We start from the raw sequence: 21,390 nt of genomic DNA on the forward strand, positions 1-21,390 counted from the left end.
TTCAAGTATTTATAGGGCCCCAGAATATTGTGACAAAAAGGGAAGTGGAGGTGGGGAGGTTCTCTGAGTTGCTATATAAAAAAGGAAGCTGAGGGGCGCCTGGGTGGCTCAGTCGTTAAGCGTCTGCCTTCAGCTCAGGTCGTGATCCCAGGGTCCTGGGATCGAGCCACACATTGGGCTCCCTGCTCCACGGGGAAGCCTGCTTCTCCCTCTCCCACTCCCCCTGCTTGTGTTCCCTCTCTCGCTATGTCTCTCTCTGTCAAATAAATAAATAAAATCTAAAAAAAAATAAAAATAAAAATAAAAAATAAAAAAGGAAGCTGAGGCTTGGAGTTAAGTTCATAAACCAGTAGCTGAACTTGAACAAACGTTTACTGAGCACTTAGTGCGTGGGGGCATTATTCTCCCCTTGGGAAAGACTGTGCTGTGAACAAAGCCAACCTCTGTCCATGTGGAATTTTCCTTTATAAATACTTAAGGGAGTGAATAGTAATTCATGTATTCTTCATCTCATTTTTTTTATATTATTTTTTAAAGCAATCTCTACACCCAACATGGGGCTCGAACTCACAACCTGGAGATCCAGTGAGAGGCTCCACCCACTGAGCCAGCCAGGCGCCCCTCTTCATCCCATCTTAATGGATGGTATTTCCCTCTCCCAGGAGAGGAAACTCTAGGCCCTGAGAGGTGAAGTCACGTGTGCAAAGTCACACAGCTGGCAGGTGTCCAGGTCTGGATTTCACCCCAGAGCAAGTGCTCCCAATCACTTTGCTATATACTGCCTCTGAATAAGATTAAAAATTATGTGATTATAATTAGTGTAATTAATAATTACAATATATCGTTATTATAGCTAATGAAATTATTAATAATTAACATTATTGTTATGATTATCGTCCAAAGCAGCAGCCATCACCATTGCCCTGTGCCAAACTCCGTGCTAAGGACTGTCCCCATTCCTTTATTCAACCAATTAATACGGAGCACCCGTTCTGTGCCAGGCAACCCCATTTTACAGATGGGGAAATTGAGGCCCAGGGAGCTTCTCCCAGAGATGGAGGTACATCGTCCCTGCCCAGCTTTCTCAACTGGTTGTTCCGAGACCACCTTTGTAAAGCAACCAGATAGTGCTCAATTAACCTGAGGCACTCTCGCCACCCCCACGGAAGCAACCATCTCGGTCACGCCGCCGGGCGCCACTGGGCAGCGGTTGGGGCGGGACCACGTCCTCGTGCAGCCGCCGCGACGGCGGTTAAAACCCCCGCCTCCCGCGCGTGCGCGCTGAGTGTTCCACCGGCCCGCTCGGCTGCGGGCGTCCGGGCGCGGTTGGAGGCGTCCGCGAGGAGCGCGCGCGCCTGCGCCGGGGTCGGGCTCGCGCACGCGCACCTGCGCCGGCGTCGGGCTCGCGCACGCGCACGGCGGCGGCGGCGGTTCCTGCCGGGGGCTGCGAGCGGCGGGCGGCTCCGAGGGGAGCAGCGGCGCTGAGGGGCTCAGTGGCAGCGGCGGCGGCTCGGCACGCGTGGCTCTTGGCCCGGCTCGCGCCGCGGCGGGCGTTTCAGTCCGGTTCAGGAGCGTGGGCGCGGCGGCGGCGGCGGCCCGAGGCCTGCGGCCTAGGCCTCAGCGCGGCGGCGGGCTCGAGTGCGGCGCGGAGCCGGCCTGAGGGCCCTACTCGGCGGCACCATGAGCGTGGAGGCGTACGGGCCCAGTTCCCAGACGCTCACCTTCCTGGACACCGAGGAAGCCGAGCTGCTCGGCGCCGACACACAGGGCTCGGAGTTCGAGTTCACCGACTTCACCCTCCCCAGCCAGACGCAGACGCCCCCGGGGGGCCCCGGCGGCCCCGGAGGAGGTGGCGCGGGCGGCCCGGTCGGCGCGGGCGCGGGCTCTGCGGCCGGACAGCTGGACGCGCAGGTGAGCGGCACATGGCGGCGCCGGAAGCCCGGGCCGGGCCTCGGCGCCTGGGAACCTGCCCCGGGTCCCGCACTCTGGCCGGGTTCGGAGTAACCTGTCCCTGGTTCCCCACTCAGGCCCGGCCCGGGCTGACCTTCCCCGGGTCCCGCAATTCCGGCCGGGTCCGGAGTAACCTGCCTCGGTTCTCGGTCTCCAGCCGGGCCCGGGGAGACCTTTTTCGAGTCCGGCTCTAGTTGGGTCTGTGTGATTTGCTCAGAATCTATCTCAGGCCGCGTCTTAGGTCACCTGCCCGAAGTCCCTTCCGGGCGTGTCCGAGGTGACCTGCTCTCGGTCCGTGCCTAGCCAGGTCGGGGGTGACCTGTCTCCGAGTTTCCCTCCTGCTGGGTCCGTGTCCTGCTCAAGCCAGCTCGCGGGGTGGTGATCTGTCCCCGTACCCCCTCTGGCCGATCCCTGCCCCCCCTGCCCCCCCCCCCCGCCCCCCTAATCATGCCTACTGAGCCGCGGGTTCAAGTTTCCCCGGGCCCTGGGACGCTGGAGAGGGGAGGGTCGAAGCTCCCGGAGCAGAAACGGAATTTTTGCCTCCAGGGGAGAATCCCATACTCGCTGGCTGTTACAAGATTATTCAAGAGTCAGGTTGCGTTTTGTTTTTCCTCCTTACATTGCCTGTTGCTGAAACCGACGTGTTATGTAATTCCACAGCCCTGCCTTGGAAAAGTTAGGTTTGAGTTTGTTCCTCAAGCGGGGCAGTGATAGCGGGTTTTACATAAGTGGTACTGCCACGTTGGAAAATTTTGTTTTCAATGATGTGAATGTTTAGGGAAAGCTACTTAGGTATTTTAAGTTTGGGTTGTGTTATGGGAAGTGTCACGCTCACACTTCTTGAACCTAGGTCCCTGCCCTGAAGTGGCAGAGAGGACTGGCTGGGGTCTTGGGCTGGGATCCCTTGTCACAGGGGTCCCTTGGCATGAGGACCCACTGTCAGGGCTGGGGGAGCCACCCCATCTCAGCCAGAGTGAGCTCAGACTCTGTCCTTGGGGGAGGAGGGCTTGCATTCTAGTTGATTGAGTCACTCCCGTGGGTAGACCACCCACTTGGATTTTCTTTTAGCCCCTAATAGAAGCAGAAAACATTTGACTCATTCTAACCCCAGATTCCTTAAAAATAGACGCCTGATGGGCGGAGCATCAGGGAGAACAGGTGCACAAGTATGTATGTTTTTTCAGTTTGGTGTACATATGGTGGAGGAAGGTAGAGACTGGAAGAGTTTGCCTGGAGAAATGAATGAGCTGTTGGAGGCTCATATTAACACCTGTAGTTTCCCATACTCTGTAGACTTCTCTGTTTCCACAGCTGTAAAAAGGGGGTATAAGGAGTTTTATTTTTGTTACTTTTGAACATAGATGAAATCTGGACTTATGTTCAGATGGATTAGATAAGTGCTGTCTATAACTTGTGTCCAGTGTGTCCAGAAGGCTGAGGAGAAAGATTTCTCAGTTGAGCAGTGTGTCATGATTCATGGCAGCTCAGGATTGGGAAAGGTGATTGTTTTATTGCAAATTCTTTTTAAACTGTAGTATAATACAGCAGCTCTGACTTCTAGTTTTGTTCCTTACATTCCGTTTGCAATTAATTGCAGGGTGTGTCCTTCTCTTTAAGTTGAAATAATCTATTTTTCTGCACCTGGACACTGAGCTGTATAAAATAAGAGCCTTAAAACTCTCCACCAAAGGTAGATGTTGCAGTTGAGCTCACTTGAGTTCTGATGACATCAAAAGGGTCTGTCCTTCCTTGCCTTTAATTAACTCTGATGACCCACTCACCTGTAGCCTAAGTTTTGTGTTTGGGAATTGGGAGTAATATCCTTTGTATCGCAAGAGAAGGCCCTGAATTTGGGGGCAGGAAAGTCTGAATAGAATTGGGAAGTAGAAAAAAGTTGATTATCTCCTGGACCAGGTGGTGGCTTTGGCTGCCTACAGCATTTGGGGTTTTTCTTATTTGTCCTTAGGAGTTGGCTCTGTAGCTAACTGTATGATGGGGCTTTCAGAAAGACTCAAAAAACCCATTTTGAATGCCTTTTGATTTTATCTTATTGGGTGAGTGGCTGTGACTTATCAAATGCTGTGCAGCCACCCCTGTTTCACAGCTTTCTTGAGATAGAATTCATAGACCGTACGGTTTGCCCATTTAGAGTGTACAGTTCAGTACCTCTTAGTATATTCACAGGTGTGCAGCCTTCTCCATAATCAATTTTTGGACAGTTTCCTCACCCTAAAAAGAAACCCCACACCTCTTAGCCTGTTGGTTCTGCTTTCTCCAACCCCAGGCAACCACTAATCTTAATGTCTCAGGTTAATCTACTGTGGACATTTGATATAAATGACCATGTGTGGTCTTCTGTGTCTGGCTTCTTTCACTGAGCATGTTTTCAAGGTTCAACCATGTTGTAACATGTATCTACTCCCTTTTCTTTCTGTGACTGAATAATATTTCACAGTACAGACAGACCACAATTTGTTTATCCACTTGTCTGTTGGTGGATGTTTGGGTTGTTTCCACTTGTAGCTGTTATAAACAATGCTGCTGTGAACATCCGTGTGCAAGTTTCTGTGTGGCTGTAGGTGAGATTGCTGGGTTGTGTGGGAGCTCTGTGTGTAGCCCTTCCAGGAGCTGCCACACTGTTTCCGGACGTGCAACCACATTTGATACCAGTTTTGTTCAGTTGGTTTTACCTGAAAGTTTGTTTAGAGGCAGAATATGTGTACCTGCCAGAGTAGGAGAATGGCAGGCAAGGGTGACTCCTGCTGAGCTCTGAGTCAGTTCAAGTAACATTTGTTTTCTTATATATGAAATAAAACTGGTATTTCTTAAAGCCCTTGAGATCCTGGGATGAAAAGTGCTGACATAGTCCTGCCAAATGTCCTTAAGCTACAAGGGACCATTTTCTTTTGCTTATCTGAATCTTTCCTGGGCCATTCCCCCACCCCTCAAAGGGCAGGGAAAGGTAATTTCAGAAGCGCTTTGCATAATAGCTGGTGTTAACAAACCTTCTGGCCTGCCTAGTTGAATATTTCCTTTTGATGGTCGCTATTGTCATGTTTTCTTCAAATATGGGAACTATGGTAAAAATCTAAGTTGGGAACACTACCCGGCTTAAAAAAAAAAAAAAGGAATGAACTGTTGATACACACAATGATATGGATGCATCTCAGAATAATTACGCTGAGTAAAAGAAGCACTCTGACAAAAAAAGAGTATATACTCTGTGATTCTGTTCATATAAAGTTCTAGAAAGTGCTAGCTAACTAATAGTAATAGAAAGCAGATCAGTGGTTGGGGGAGGAAGGAAAAAAAGGAAGAGATGACAAAGGGCATAAGGAGACTTGGTGATGGATGTATTCATTATCTTGATTGTGGGTGTTTACATATATTGATGTATGTCAGTTTGTAAAATTGTACACTTTAAACCTGCACTGTTTATTGTATGTCAGTTATACCCTAGTGAAACTTAAAAGAAAGACCACACAGATATCACTGCCCACTCAAGAGTGGCTCAAATTTTTTAAAAGGCTGGATGGAAAACCACTTGGAACTTTCATACCTTGCTGGGTGGAATGGTTCACACCCACTACTGTGGCCCAGCAGAGAAACAAAGGCGGTTTTCCCCACGTGAGGCTGTTCTGAGCGTTTATAGCTGCTTCATTCATGAGAGCCCCAGACTGGAAACAATGCCAGTGGCCATGACAGGTAAACAGATAAACAGAGGCTCCGCATCAGGTGTAGTCTTTTTTTTTTTTTTTTAAAGATTTTATTTATTTATTTGAGAGAGAGATTGAGAGAGAGAGAGCACATGAGAGGGGATAGGGTCAGAGGGAGAAGCAGACTCCCTGCTGAGCAGGGAGCCGGATGCGGGACTCGACCAGGATCATGACCTGAGCCGAAGGCAGTTGCTTAACCAACTGAGCCACCCAGGCGCCCTGTAGTCTTTTTTAAGTAGGCTCCATATCCAGCGTGGGGCTTCAACTCATGTCCCTGAGATGAAGAGTTGCTTATTCTACCAACTGAGCCAGCCTGGTGGCCCCATCAGTTGTAGTCTTGTGTACATACACTTGGGCTTCTTTTTCCTATTTAGTAGTAAGATACTTGGCTAAAGAGTTGCTACCTAGTCTTCAAAACCATAGTCCTGGCTGCCTTCAGAATTCATCATGGAAGTCTGTCCTGACATATTCATGATCAGCCAGGTAAACAGATCATCTTCTGCTTACTGGCCTGTAGCTTATGAAGAGGAGGAACGGGTTCGATACAGTCCAGGGGTTCTGGAAAGTGGTGAATTTAAAATTTGAGTGGGACTTTTTCCATCTGGTTTTGTGAACACTCAGTTCAGCTGTGATATAAGCACACCTTGAGAAAATTGGCGATAAGACGCTGGTAACCTTGCAGGAGCTCTGGCAAGTGTTTGTCCGGCACTTTCCTCTTATTGGATTTCGTGGGTTTGTTTCCAAATGGTTAGGACTCTCTGGGCAATCAGGGGAGAGAAAGGGTTTATGTGTCGGTCACATAAGTGAAATGACTTCTTACCTTATTTACCCTAATTTCTTAACCCAGATTCAGTATGATTGGGGGCAAAGTTAACACTAGTACAATATCAGTATTAACTAAAAAAGTTCTCTTTCCAGCTCTCACAACGAAAGAAAAGGAGGCATTTCTTCTAATAGCTTTATTGAGGTATGATCACATACTGTAGAGTCTCTTGTTTGTATGTGTGCAATTCAGTGTTTCATAGTAAATTTGGGGAGTTGTTCGATCGTCCCACAGTTGTTCATTGTCTTTGATTCTCCTTCACTCTTCTTTTTGTTTCCTTCTCCTTCATTTTTGCTCCTGTTAATCTTTGTAGTGTCTCTTCAGCAGCTCTAATGTAGGGAAATGGAGTGACCCCATGCTCAGCTACTCCCGGTCACATGTTGGGGAGATTCACCACCCTTGTGCTGGGCCCTCCACTTGAGTTCAGAGTCAGGAACTGAGGCCTGGCCACACTGCCTTCAGGGTGAGCCTGGGAGCCCTCATATATCTGTTCATGTTTCCTTTTGTCCCCACTGTACAGGCTGTCAGGCCAACCTCTTCGGCCTGGTCCTTGGCTCTTGGCCCTCTCAGCAATTCCTGCTTCCTTGCCTTGCTGTGCTCTCTGAGCGCTGGGGGTCAAAGTGAATCCTTTACCATCTGTAACTGTTTTGTTAGAAATGACAGGTGCTGCCCAAACTGCAGTTGACCTTAGGGATTATGAGGGCCCAGAAGAGGGAGTGGTTTGTCCTGCACAGGGAAAGCCTTTGTGAGTAGTGGTCCTCGAGTTGTTCAGGAAGGCATGTTTGCTAGGCAGAGGGGTGGGCATGGGACACTACACTTGGCTTGGGGTAGAGGGAGAGTGGATGTAGGCACAGGCTGGTATGCCATGCCACGGGGCTCGGACTGGATCCTGGAGCCTCATGGAGCTGCTGGAGGGTGCCGTGACCTCAGTTGAGAGGAATGGCCCTTAGATGGCAGGTAGACCTGGCAGAGTGTGGACGAGGCCAGAGGGGAGTTCAGGCAGAGTGCATGGTGCTCAGACATGTGCCTGTGCGCACTAGTGCGTGTGTGTACCCATGAGTGTGTGAGCTGCCACAGTACCAGGCGGCCAGAGTGGCCACTCCTCCTGGGATGTGTTCACTGCACTGGATACCCTGTTGGCCCTGAGTCCTCAGAGGAATTATGGCTGGAGCAGACATGCGTTCCTGTCCGTGGTTTTCATCAGGGCCAATGATCCCCCAAGGGTGAGGCAGGGCTCCCCTCTGATGGGAGGTATGGGTGGGGGTGGTGCTGGTTAGCAGAGCCTTTGGAGGCCCTGCCCTAAGAGGAAGGGCAAGAGGCCCCAGCAGAGTAGCATGCACGGAGGCTGGAGGGGGCAGATGCTTCTGCAGTGGCTCTCAGCTGAGGGGCAGTTGGGGTTGTCGCCCTGGCAGGGTGGCAGTGTGGTCTTTCAGTGGTGTGTGATAGTCCTGACCACAGAGAAGGGTCATGACACCTTGCTCTGCTCAGTGGGACCCAGAACAGAGTGTGGCCTGGAAGGTGCAAAAGGGCAGTGAGTCTGGCTGAGTGTTCGATGTTTCTTTCCAAGTCTCAGGGTCATGTTCTCGGGGGCTTTGAACTCTTCTTGCCAGAGGAGCTTTCCTTGAGAGCAGAACCCTACTTCCTTTGATAAACACCAGGATGCTGGGTCCTGGGACCCCATGGGTCGTTGTGCCATTTATATATATGTTGGTCTGGTAGCACCTTGTGAGCTGGACTACCGAGCCAAGCCAGGCTTCTTAGGATCCCTGCAGACTGTTGCCAGGATGGCTTCTAGACATAGGCTGCTTGCTGAACTTGGTGGGCAGCCATTTGTCACAACTGAGGACGGCACCTTCTTGTCTGCTTAGCTCCTTGCAGAACTCAGCTGCCAGTGAATCTGGGGAGGTGGCTCTCCTTATCCTGGATTGGAAGGTGTTTGGTCAGAGCTGTGCTTGTTTTCCATTACTCTTTTTGAGTGCATGGCTCCACAGAGTTAACCCAGATCCCAGGAGGCCACTTCGTCCATCCGTATTGTGTAAAAATGTTGGTTATGAATTCTCGGTAAATAAAACAAACCCTGACCATCCATCTCCTCAATTCAGCAGTTGTGAAGATTTTCTTCTCCCCCTTTCTTTTCATTGCCGAAGAGTTCTAAAGCAAATCCAACTTGTCATTTTCACCCTTCCTTCTGAGGTTGAGCCATATGAGTTAGTGATACCCAGTCATTTTGACTTACCATGTTTAGTATGCATTTCTAGAAACAAAAGGCATCTTTCTGTCATAGTACTGCTGTTGTCACATGAACAGCACCAACAGTTTTTTGGGATCGTCTAATCCGTGGGGCTTCTCTTTCTCCACAATCAGATTCTTCACTCGTCAGAAAATGTCTTGGCTTGGTCTGGTCCCCTGTGAGGTCCAGCGTTAATGTGATTGTCTTGTCTCCTGGTCCTGCTCTCCAGGGCAGCCCCTCCCTCTTCCTTTCATGCCCCTGAGCTGGGGTTTAGTCTAGGTCATTGTCCTGTGATGTATCCTGGTTTTTGGATTGAGCCCCCCGTCACATTCCAGCTTTTATGTTTTTGGAGAGAAAAGCCGTCACACCCTGGCTTCTCTCTGCAGGTGTGGAGTGGGCTCCTTTGAGAGTGGTGATCCCAGGACTGGGCAGGCAGGGACAGCCCAGGACGAGCTGGGGATGCTTTGGACACGTCAGGGATACTTTGAGCATTGAAATGGAATCATAGGGCTGGACTCAGCATGCTGATCAGAAAAAGGGTCCACTGTAAAGGGAGAGGCCGGTGAAGATCCTTTTCTTTCTTTCTTTTTTTTTTTTTCCTTAAAGATTTGTTTATTTGTCAGACTGAACATAAGCAGGGAGAGGGGCAAAGGGAGAGAGAGAAGCAGGCTGCCAGCTCAGCAGGGAGCCTGACATGGGGCTTGAGCCCAGGACCCTAGGATCATAACCTGAGCTGAAGGCAGATGCTTAACTGACTGAGCCACCCAGGTATCCCTGAAGATCCTTTTCATCCAGAACCTGGGGACCGCTCTCTTGAGTGGGACCATGTGACATCATCTTTGTAGGTCAGAAATGGTTGAATCTCAGCCATTACATGTGGTTAAAACTAATGAATTGAAGAAGGCTAAAGAGACATCACAAGTAACGTGTTATATAGGTCTTGAATGTAAAAAACTATAAGACATTATTAGGATGTTGAGGGATTGTGACTGTGCTTATTAGATAGCAGTATTCTGTCAGTTTCATCAGTATTTTTCCTGAGCGGGAGGCTTGTGATTATGTGGAGAAAGTGCTTGTCTTGGGGCCCATGGCTCTGAAATGGATCGGGAAAATAAACGTGTGTGTGCGCAAAGGGGGAGAGCAAGCATGGCAAAATGTGAGGGGCTGGTGGATACAGGTGACAGATGTGTGAGTTGTTCACCCTCTGTAGTTTTGAAACTTTCTCAGAAGCTTAGGGGGAGGCCAGAACTTCTGTTAGCCTTTTCCTGAGGTGAGGCTCAGAGGCTCTGCCACTCCCCTCTGCCGCGGGCCACACTGAGGGAAAGGTGATTTCCCACTCTTTTTATTTAAACCTTGGGATAAAAGAATACTTAATGAGTTATTTTACATTCCAGTCTTTATGTTTTTGGATGTGAAGATCTAGCCTACACTATGAGGACCTCCTGGGGTGTGGGCTCATTTCTAAGTGCTGGGATGATAGCAGGGACTCCTGCTATGGGGCCCCACAGATGGGGCCAGGGGAGGCCTCCCTGGGAGATGCCCTGTGCACTGAGACCCAAAGGACCAAGAGCCAGCTGTGCAGAAGCGAGGGGACAGTGAGTGCAAAGGCCCTGGGGCACTGGCAGACTCAGGGACTGAGGGACTGTGAAAGGTCCATTTCTTCCTGAGTGGTACAGTGCTTATGAGGTTTGGAGTAAAAATCTGTGGTCTGAAAGTTCTTACCAGCACATTTAGGAGTAATTTTTGAATTTACATGCTTTTCCTCTGTGGGTCTGAAATGACCTCTCTTCCTGCTACTCTGATGTGCACAGTCTGAGTTCTGTAGTCAGTTGTATGAAACTCTCCCTGGGCAGAGAATGTCTGCAGGGCTTGATCAGCTCAGCAGCTCATAGATGTATTTCAAATAGTACTCAGAGCAGAGGTGAAGAGGGAATCATTTCCCCAGTGATGTGCCTGGGGGTGGGCTCTATATTCCCGGGTAGGGGGGGTGTCCTGCCCCTCAGCCTAGCAGGCGCCAGGGGTCCTGGCTGGAAGTGAGAGGTTGATAACCTCAGAGGACCTCAGTCCTGTACTGGCCAAGGACAAGGACCCTTCAGTCCTCCCGTCATGTCACCTGGCACGGTTTGTGGACCTTCTCTGTGCCGGGCACTCTCTAGAGCTTTGTTTTTAACTAATTTAATTATGGTTTCTGAGGTCAAATGTATTTTTGAAGTTAATGTTTATCTTAAAACTTTCCAGAGAGTAGAGGGAGAAACTAACAACCCAGCTATAGAAGTCAGTTTGTGTTGTGGCCAGATCATAGCTGGGCAGGAGTGGGGCTGAGTGGGAGCTGGGAGTTGGAGTGGGGGTGTAGGGAGGGTGCATGTACACATTTCCCAACCAGGAGGCTAGGGGGCTACTGGGCCTTGGGAAATCTGGACTCTTCTCTCCAGCCTCCCCAGCTTTAGGTGGGAGGTGCGGAGAGTCTACCTGATCTTGTATCTGTATCATACTGTCTCCCAAGAGTTCTGAGAGCAGACCTAAATTTCCTGCCCTTATTAACCTGAAGGAGTAAGTGTGGTGCAGGGAGCGTCCCCACATGGCTGGTCAGGATGTGTCCTCTGCTGGTTCAAGCCTCCCCCTGGTGATGGGAGGTAAACTGTGGGATCTGAGGCCCAGATGAGGCAGGAATGGGTTGAAAGAGGGCAGCTGGGTGGTGTGTACTTTTCTATATTACTCTGTGTACTAATTTTGATATTTCAGGAAAGTAAAGATTCAGATATCACCAAGGGCATTTATTTATACGTAAAAGCTTATGCAACCTGATAAAAAAATTTTTACGGGTTGTTCTAGGCGAGGAATCTGTAAACATTTTCTTAAAGGACTAAATAGTAAATATTCTAGACTTTGTGGGACAAGAAGGAAAATTGAGAATCCCACCATTCAAAAATGTAAGTACCGTTCTGAGCTTGGGGGGTGGGGGCCCGCGAGCTGATTCCTACTGGACTACCTTCTTAGCCCTCTGGTGATCCTGGGTTTTAAGGTGTTTTTTCTGCTTAGATTAGGTTGGAAAAGTAGCACATTTCTCTCTGGAAAGATGAAAGCTGATCAAAGTTAAGTCATAAAAGGTGTCAATACCCATTTATCTAAGCTCAGGGTACCAGATCTGTGGAAAGAATAGTTTCAGATCAAGTAAAAAGAAGTTGGAGTTTCATATTATTCTTAAAAACTTTGTTACCTCAAATACTTGAGAAACCAGTTTATTGAGTTTAAGGGGTCACAGATGTCAATTTCTAATCGCTGCCTTCTGTAGTGTGATATGTATACTTCCTTTGCTGCTGTAAGGTGAAATCCAGGTGCCCTAACTTGGCTACACACTTTCAGGAAACCATCGTGTGTGTGCCTGGGCACAGTCACACCAGGAGTGGTGTCAGGAGAAGCGTTGTAAAACAGAGAGGGGACTTTTTTTTTTTTTAAGATTTATTTATCTGACAGAGAGAGAGACACAGCGAGAGCAGGAACACAAGCAGGGGGAGCACAGGAGAGGGAGAAGCAGGCTCCCTGCTCAGCAGGGAGCCCGATGTGGGGCTCAATACCAGGACCCTGGGATCATGACCTGAGCCGAAGGCAGATGCTTAACGACTGAGCCACCCAGGCGCCCCCAGAGAGGTGACTTTTTTAAAGTGATAGTCAACTATCAGAATTTCAGAGCACAACTCAAAAAATCTAACAGTCAATTAAAAATGGGCAAAGGACTTCAATAGACATTTTTCCAAAGAAGATAAACAAGGGGCCAACAAACACATGAAGAGATGCTCGGTTTCATTAGCTATCAGAGAAATGCAGGTCAGAACCACAATGAGGTATCAGGTCGCATTCATTAGAATGGCTATTTAAAAACATACAAAAATGATTATGAGTATCTATGAGACTGTGGAGAAGTTGGAATCCTTGTACACCGTGGGTGGGGATGGAGAATGGTGTAGCCTCTGTGGAAAATCCTATGGCAGTTTCTTAAAAAAGTTAAACATAGAATTACCATAAGATGTAGCAAAGCCCGCTTCTGGGCATATCCCCAAAAGAATGGAAAGTGGGGACTTGGTATTTGTATACCATGTTCACAGAAGCCAAAAGGTGGAAGAAACCCAGGTGCCCACTGAAGAATAAATGGCTAAACAAAATGTGTATCTATACAGTGAAATGTTATTCAGCCTTAAAAAAGGAGTTTTTGTTTTGTTTTGTTTTGTTTTGAGACAGCGTGTATGTGCGGCGTCCGGGGGGTAGATGGAAAGGGAGAGAGAGAGAATCTCAGGCAGGCTGCACCCCCAGCTCGGAGCCCAATGTGGGGCTTGATCTCACAACCCTGAGATCATGACCTGAGCTGAAGTTGAGAGTCAGATGCTTAACTGACAGAGCCACCCAGGTGCCCCCAGCCTTCAAAAAGGAAATTCTGGCCCACCTGGGTGGCTCAGTCGTTAAGCATCTGCCTTCTGCTCAGGTCATGATCCCGGGGTCCTGGGATTGAGCCCCGCATCGGGCTCCCTGCTCTGTGGGAAGCCTGCTTCTCCCTCCCCCACTCCCCCTGCTTGTGTTCCTGCTCTCGCGCTCTCTCTCTCTGTCAAATAAATAAAATCTTAAAGAAAAAAAAATTCTGACATCCACTACAGCATGGATGAACCTTGAGGACATTATGCTATGTGAAATAAGCCAGTCACAAAAAGACAAATACTATGAGACTATTTTTATGGTGTCTCTAGGGTAGTTAGATTCACAGAGACAGAAAGTAGAACAGTGGGTGACAGGGGCTAGGGGAGGGGAATGAGGAGTTGGTGTTTAATGGGGACAGAGTTTCAGTTTGGGAATATGAAAAAGTGCTAGAGATGGGTGGTGGTGATTGTTGCAAAATAACATGAATGTGCTTAATGCCACTGAGCTGTACACTTAAAAATGGTTACAATGGTACATTTTATATTGTGTATATTTTACCACAGTTTTAAAAAGAGATCAGGGATTCATAAAGAAGTGCTTGTAATTATGTTATAGCACCATCTTTGCATTAAAATCCAAAAGTTGATTTTGATTTTTCTTGGGGGGGGGAACTTCCCCCCCCAAACAAAGCACAGTTTTCTTGCATTTAAGTTGGTTGTTGCCTACATGAAAAAAGTATGTTAAAGTAGTGGCAGAAGCTGTGAAATGGTGTTCTGGTCTGGGCTGACCCCCTACTTTACAACCCAAATTCACCACTGCAATTTCCAGAATGTCCCCTAGGGGGCAATGCACCCACAATTCCTGCCTCCCCCCCCAAGTGAACTGCTGTCTTTTTTTTTTTTTTTTTAAGATTTTATTTATTTATTTGACGGGGAGAGAGCGAGAGAGCACAAGCAGGGGGAACAGTAGAGGGAGAGGGGGAAGCAGGCTCCCCTCCAAGCAGGGAGCCCGATGCAGGGCTCGATCCCAGGACCCTGAGATCATGACCATCTGAGCCACCCAGGCGACCCCCCTTTTTTTTTCTTTAAGATTTTATTTACTTAGGACGCCTGGGTGGCTCGGTCATTAAGCGTCTGCCTTTGGCTCAGGTCATGATCCCAGGGTCCTGGGATCAAGTCCCACATCGGGCTCCCTGCTCTGTGGGAAGTCTGTTTCTCCCTCTCCCACTCCCCCTGCTTGTGTTCCTGCTCTTGCTGTGTCTCTCTCTGTCAAATAAATAAAATCTTTAAAAAAAAAAAAAGTATTTATTAGAGCGCAGTTCGTTTGCAGGGGAGGGGCAGAGGGGGAGGGAGAGGAAGAGGAAAAGAATCCCAAGCTGAGTAGGCAGGGGGTGGGGGGTAAAGCTCAATCCCACAACCTTGAGATCATGACCTGAGCTGAAACCAAGAATCCGAGGCTCAACCCACTGAGACACGCAGGAGTCCCTGAACTGCTGTCTTTAGAATCTTAAAGGTGATTTGGCTGGAGCAGTGGAGAGGGAAGGGTCCTGTGGGCACTGCTGGCTTGAGCTGCACTGGCCTGAGCTGGCCCCACGTGGCATGGCTCTAGGTGGCAGGGGCTCTTTGGGGGGGGGAGTCAGTGTCTGATGCTCTCTCACAGTTCAGAGAAACCTGGTGCCTGCCCTGGGGCTCCTGTCATTCCTCCCTGCCCTCATCACCACTCCAGGCCCTTGCTGCCTGACCGAGCCTCATGTGGGAGATGTGTCATCTGCACAGGAGGAGGGAGATGACAAGGACTGTTGACTGCCACCCGAGGTTCCTGGGGATGGCTTTAGGAATGCCTGTTACTCTCTGGCGAGCTGAATCCGTGCGCCTCTGAATGGACATGTGAGCTCAGAAGTGCCTGTGAAATTCATGGCTGTTGTTAAAGTTGCCTGTTTGTATATTTTTGCTGTTGTAACATGTAAAAGGTAATACATGTAGTAAGGTTATAGCCTGAGTTCAGAAGGTTATCCTAAACATTGAACTTCTAATTCAGAATGAAGAAGGGCTGCCTTCTAGAGAGGGAAACTGGCAGTGAAGGAAGTATGTTGACTAACGAGGGAACTGCTCGCTCACATTTCCAGTGGACACAGCCTTTACTTTTGGCTTAGGCTTTGGCAGGAACCTTCACTCTGGTGGGATTCCAGGCCCTCTGGCCCGACACTGTGCAGCTGTCCCCAGAGGGGATTGCAACTGCTTTGTAAAAAGTCATCTTGCTCCTTGTGGCCCCCCGTCCTGGGAACGAAGCGTCTTCTTCAGCATCCTGGTTTGGTCATGGCTCCGTGACCAGGTGGGGTTGGACCTGGATATGCAGGAGGCAGGGTGGATGACCTACACCACCAGCGCCCTCTTTTTGGCCAGGTAGGTTTAAGAGGGAGGTGGAGAGTGTGAAAAGTCCAATCAGAAGAAGCTGAACTCTCGAAGTAGAGAGCAGGCCAGCGCTTCATGGGAAGGTTGCCGTGGCTGCTTGTTTGGGGAGAACCGATGTGCCTCATCTAAGGCCCGAGAGCTGCAGCCTTGCATGGTAATGGTGCTATTCTGCTGTAGGTTGGTGGACCAGAGGGCATTCTGCAGAATGGGGCCGTGGATGACAGCGTGGCCAAGACCAGCCAGTTGTTGGCTGAGTTGAACTTTGAAGAAGATGAAGAAGATACCTATTACACGAAGGATCTCCCTGTGCATGCCTGCAGGTAAGTGCTGATGGCGGAGGTGCAGACTCACCTCCCAGAGCTCTTGCATTCTTGAGTGGGTTTGCTGGCTTTAGAAGCCCATCTAAGATGATGGACTGTGACGTGGTATTACAAAATTAGGTTCTCCAGGCCAGTGTATACGTGGTCCTTGTTACTGGGCAGGAGGGTGGGATCAGCCCCCTCTGATACCCCTGATTCACCCAGAGGATAGGGGAGAGCCTCCCCTTCTCTGCCTTCTCTCAGGTTCTGGTGGTTCCCGGTACCTGTCCCACTCACTTATTCGAAACGAACTCACATTTGGTGAGGACTTGGGTTCAGAGGGTAAACAGCAGCTAAGATTTCTTTTACAAAGAGATGATTGTAGGATACTTTAAAATATTTGCTTCTCTGATATGTTCAAAATTCCCGAAAAATTGGAATTGAATAGTCAGTGGATAGAACTGCTTTTGACCAAATTTGGAATTCTCATCTAGAGCAGGACCCATCCTTTGTATTTGGACCCTTAAGATTGGACTTCTTACTTTTCTGTTACACGTACACAAGGAAATTGAAACCAAAAGAGATGACTTGATCTTGTTCAGGGCACCTGGCCAGTCAGGGCCACTTTGGGCCTGGGCCATGACATTCTCTTGCCGGCCTCCCAGGCACACTGCCCCTCTGAAGTCTGTGCCCACCACAGGACAGAGTGCTGCTCCTTTCCCTGCTCTGTGGGGAGACCCTTTAAAAAAAAAACAAAAAACAAAAAACTTTATTTTGGCTTTCTGTTTTTAACTTTTATTTTGGCTTTTTTCTCACTTGTTTAAAATTTTTTTTACATATGTGTTAGTGATGTGTTAGTGTTTCTGTTACCTACACATTTGCTGGGGAAGTGGTTCTAGTAAAGCTGCAGGTGCTTAATGTTTGCACACCCCCTCACCTGCCCAGCTGTCCCCATGGTGTGGGGTTATTGGGGGAAGGTTCTTGTCTGGAGCACATTCTAGTTTGAGACTGAGGCTTGGCTTCATACACATTCAGAACTCTGTGGTGAGCCGGGTTTTGTTTTTGATGTGTTGATTTTCAGAAGAATGAGGCTGGGGGCTCTCTTGAGGTGCTCCTTGCAAGCTTGAGCTCTGTACCCGCACCCAGAGACCCTCTGCTGCTGGGTCCGAGCTCCCGAGCGTTCCTGTGAGCATGGCGCCCTCTGCCGGAGAGTGGAGCGCCTTGTGAACGCGCCGTGGTCACAGCTTGACTCTGTGTGCCCAGAGCCAGGGATGCTGATTTCCTTGCTGATAAGTCACGGTTTCTGAAACTTAAGGCCAAAGTGGGGTGGCTAGGGGTTGCTTTGGGGCATCAGACCTCTGTTGTTGGGTTCCCCTGGTACCTTCCACAGCTCTCATCCCCCACCTGGCAGGCGCTTTGCTGTTGCCCGGGGCCTCTCTCGGGAACCCCCACAGCACCCTGTGCCCTTTCCCTGCATTTGCAGGGTCAGGAAGCCTCTGCAGTTTAACTGATGGGATTTTGCTAGTGGGATCATTGGGTTTGAGTATGTGTTTAATGAAAAATTTAAAAATGTTGTAAGAGGAAAGAATTTTACATCCTGCCAAATTAAAACCAGAGAGAGACCTTCCAGCTTTAACTGTTGATGTTTTGACTTTTTTAGTTACTGCGGAATACACGATCCTGCTTGCGTGGTTTACTGTAACACCAGCAAGAAGTGGTTCTGTAACGGGCGTGGGAACACTTCCGGCAGGTAGATAACCAGACCGTGCGTGTGTCTTTAATCAGTGCTGTGCTCAGATTTGTGTGTAAATTATGGAAATGTTGAAGCAAAAGCACAATGTAAAATCACGCTAACAAACCTGGTTTTTTCCCTCCTCTGTGACTGGTTTAACTTGAAACAGATGGTGGTGTGTGAATGCCTTAATGTATTTACCCTTGATTTATTCTCTGTGGTTCTTTTTATTATGCAAGTAGGGTTGGCTTAATTCTCGTTCCCAGTTTTTATTTATATTTTTCTGCAAGATGAGCTCCTGGCATGCCCGTTCATCTTCATTACTGGGTGCCTGAGGAGGATGTTCCCAAGACAGTAATGGGCATCCATGGGAGCCGCTTCCTGAGAAGGCTCCCTCTGGCCTTAGCTCATCGGAGCAGTCCTGAGGCTAATACGGGCCAGATCCTGAATCATCGGATTAAATTAAGTTCACTTGACCGTCGTCTCTGGGCTTCCCTTCCTGCTGTTGATCAGCAGCAGCTGTGATCTGGGTCTCTTGTTTTGTGTTTTGTGTTTGGGGTGAGACCAGTTTTGTGCTGGTGCTTGGATTCCAGGGGAGGATCCAGTCCTGGTGGCTCTTCCAGAGCTGCCGTGGTATGTGACAGCTCATGACACTGTCATGGAGAAGCAGAGCAGGGTCTTGTGGGACAGGGCTCCAGGCCGCCAGCGAGAAAGCAGCATCTTCCTGGGGCTCGTGTTTTGGAGACATACAGTGACAAAACCCCATAGGCAGGTTTAATTGCACAGAGCCCCCACCCTTCCGGTGTCTTCCACAGCTGCAGGCCAGGCCTCACCATCTCGTGCTGCCTGAGGATACAGTGGTCAGATCTCGTGTCATCTTAAAAGTTAGCAGTGCGAACTGTGGGATTCTGGGTGAGGCAAGAAAGTGGGCTGATGTTTAATTCTAAAGATTTGAAAGGGAAAGCATCTTCAGGGTAACCAGATTCATGTCCCATTTTCAGAATGTTCTGTGTAATTTCAGCATTGCTATGTTTGCATTAGTTCCTCTCCTGCAGGAAAAGCAATTAAATAAAACTTCTTAGCTGGCAACCCCAGCTTCCGGTCAGCAGAGCCAAGATCAGGGAAGTGAGTGAAAGGCTTCTAAGAGAAAACAGACTCCCATCAGCCAGCACCGAGTGTTTGTATGAGGCCAGATGGTAAAAATGATGGGGCAGCCACTTGCCTTCAGGGAGCTTCCAGTATAATGGGGTGAGGTGGGTGTAGGAAAGACAAGAGGAAGTCAGAGTCTGGTAAAATGCCCAGTTGTGACAGCTTCAGAAGAGTGGGTGCTTTGTGGGTGCAGAGAGTGGTGACAGCTGGTTAGATAATCTGACTGGCCTCATGGGTTAGAATGGGCCAGAGAGGGTTAGAATGTGGCGTCTGAGCCGAAGCTTGCAACAGAAGGGGTTTCCCTGAGGTCAGGGAGGGCGGCAGCCAGGCAGGCTGGATGCCTGGCAGGCGTGCTCGGAGTCTGACAGAGTCGCAGTAAGGCTGCAGGTAGCTGGGAGATCCTGAGGCAGAGCCAGGCACCACCTGTGGACCCCACGCAAGGCTGGCTTGTCTTGGGGCAGCGTTTGCAAGCCCTGGGTGTAAGTGAGCTGTGTCCTGGAAATGGGAGGGATAGCAGAGTCCTGGCCACGCGGCAGTAAGGAAAGAGCGGAGACAGTGGGGTTTCAGACAGTTCAGAACCAGCCCTCCGCTTCCTGAAAGTAGCCCTGAGCCCCGCTGCTCAATATTTTTTACTGTCCTCAGGTTTCTAATACGGTTGGTTATCAAGTTTCCTGGCCTGCAGCAGATTAGGAGGGGCTGTTGCTCCTGGAAACAGGCACAGGGGCCCGGAGAGGTGACTTCGAAAGCAGGGGCAGCAGCCGAGGAGCCTCAGCAAGTGGAGAGGAGCCGTGGAAGGGGCAGGCCGTCTGCCTCGCCATAGGTTCATTCAGGCCCTGTCCGTAGGATTTCAGAAAGCAGGAACTAAAAGAAAGAAGCAAGAACTATGTGAAACGTGTTAGGAACGTTTTCCTTAAAGGCTGTTCAAGTCAGATTGATTTTTGCGCTCAGTGGGGAGCCAGTTCAGGGGCGGGCTGGTCCCCCGGGACGCCAGATGGATGAGGTGTGACCGCCCCTGCTAATGGACTGTGAACGGTACCGGAACTTTTAACGGGGGGCTCGAAAATTGGAAGTGGTGAAAAGCCAAACTTTGGGTGTTAACTATTTATCATTTCCTGGTTTCAGCCACATTGTAAATCACCTCGTGAGGGCAAAATGCAAAGAGGTGACTCTGCACAAGGATGGGCCCCTGGGGGAGACAGTTCTGGAGTGTTACAACTGTGGCTGCCGAAATGTCTTCCTCCTCGGCTTCATCCCTGCCAAGGCCGACTCAGTAGTGGTGCTGCTGTGCAGGTGAGGGCGGACGCCCCCCATTCAGCGGGGGCGGCGCATTTAGCCCCAGCGGACCGGTTCTGCCGATTAGAGAGGTGTGAGGATATTTGGGGGCTGGGGCTAGTTAGAGAACTGGGAATGCTGAGTAACTCTTTTGGGGTGTGTTCTGGTTAAATCATAAAAAGAATTCTGTAAAAACAGTGTTAGGAGTTTTAAGAGTTCAGAGCTCAAGTGCATGGGGAGAGGCAATGTATTACTAACAATTTAAAGGTAATATGATCACATAGTAAAATGTAGGGAACGTCACTTGGGGATGAAAGGAAAGCCTTGTGGGCGGAGGTCATCATCCTCACCTGGGCTCTCCCTGCCCTTGGTGTTTCTGTAGGCAGCCCTGCGCCAGTCAGAGCAGCCTCAAGGACATCAACTGGGACAGCTCCCAGTGGCAGCCCCTGATCCAGGACCGTTGCTTCCTCTCTTGGCTGGTCAAGATCCCTTCTGAGCAGGAGCAGCTTCGGGCCCGGCAGATCACCGCCCAGCAGATCAACAAGCTGGAGGAGCTCTGGAAGGTGAGGGCCTGCTGAGAATGCAAATCTGCCTCAGCACGGTTCTTGTCCAGGGAGAGCTGCTGGGAGTGTCTTCACAACAGGAGGTTCTGGAAGGAACTCGAGGGAGAGTCTCTACCTGGAATGGCCCTTTGGTGGAATCCCACAGGCACCTCCTGCCAGGCCTCTAGGAAAGGACACCTCCAGTTGTTGGAATTTTTCTTCTGTTGCAGAGGGAGAGGGCGAGGGCAAGGGCGAGGGTGGGTGGTGGGAAGGAGGAGGGTCAGAACTGGCCGTAGGCGGCTGAGGGTGCACATGGCAGGAGGAGCCGGGCCTGGGGAGACAGGACTGTGAGGGTGCCGCTGTAAGACCTCGTTGGGCTTGTGACGTGTCTGAGCCAGGGTAACACCAGGCCAGGGGTGAATGTCCAGGGGAAAAGGGGTCCAGGTCACAAAGGTCAGAGAAGCAGGGCCTATGGCAGCTGCATGAGTGAAGGGGAGGGCCTTCCAGGTTGGGTGGTGGGGTGCCTGCCCTGCCTGACAGACCCAGTTCTCCAGGAAGCCCTTCTCTGGTTCTGGCCGTTCAGCTTTTATGATAAAGTTTTGGTAATCGGGCTATAAATTTTATTTTTTTAAAGATTTTATTTATTCATGAGAGACAGAGAGAGAGAGGCGGAGAAGTAGGCTCCCAAGGAGCAGGGAGCCCGATGCGGGACTCGATCCCAGGACCCTGGGATCATGACCTGAGCCGAAGGCAGACGCTTAACCATCTGAGCCACCCAGGTGCCCCGGGCTATAAATTTTAATTAGGTGCCCATATCATCCAAAATCTGAAATGTGAGTTTATTTTCACTTTGAGTGCA

General features: G+C 49.7%; 1 protein-coding gene across 3 annotated transcripts in view; it reads left to right on the forward strand.

Moving 5' to 3' along the window:
* Nucleotides 1-1,419: 1,419 nt before the first annotated feature.
* The window catches only part of UPF1 (UPF1 RNA helicase and ATPase), a 37,152-nt gene continuing 17,181 nt past the window's right edge, over nt 1,420-21,390 (forward strand). The window contains exons 1-5 of one of the 3 annotated variants that reach the window (XM_025884783.2): nt 1,420-1,911; nt 15,715-15,857; nt 17,497-17,586; nt 19,840-20,007; nt 20,372-20,552. In XM_025884783.2, coding sequence (XP_025740568.1) covers nt 1,681-1,911; nt 15,715-15,857; nt 17,497-17,586; nt 19,840-20,007; nt 20,372-20,552 — 813 coding nt within the window. In that variant the 5' untranslated portion in view covers nt 1,420-1,680. The remainder of the gene's footprint in view (nt 1,912-15,714; nt 15,858-17,496; nt 17,587-19,839; nt 20,008-20,371; nt 20,553-21,390) is intronic. The other 2 variants (XM_025884784.2, XM_073901018.1) reach the window with 2 other exon arrangements.

The sequence above is a fragment of the Callorhinus ursinus genome, unplaced genomic scaffold (genome assembly GCF_003265705.2).
Source record: "Callorhinus ursinus isolate GAN/ISIS: 27379988/994484 unplaced genomic scaffold, GSC_fseal_2.0 scaffold15, whole genome shotgun sequence".
Taxonomy (NCBI): domain Eukaryota; kingdom Metazoa; phylum Chordata; class Mammalia; order Carnivora; family Otariidae; genus Callorhinus; species Callorhinus ursinus.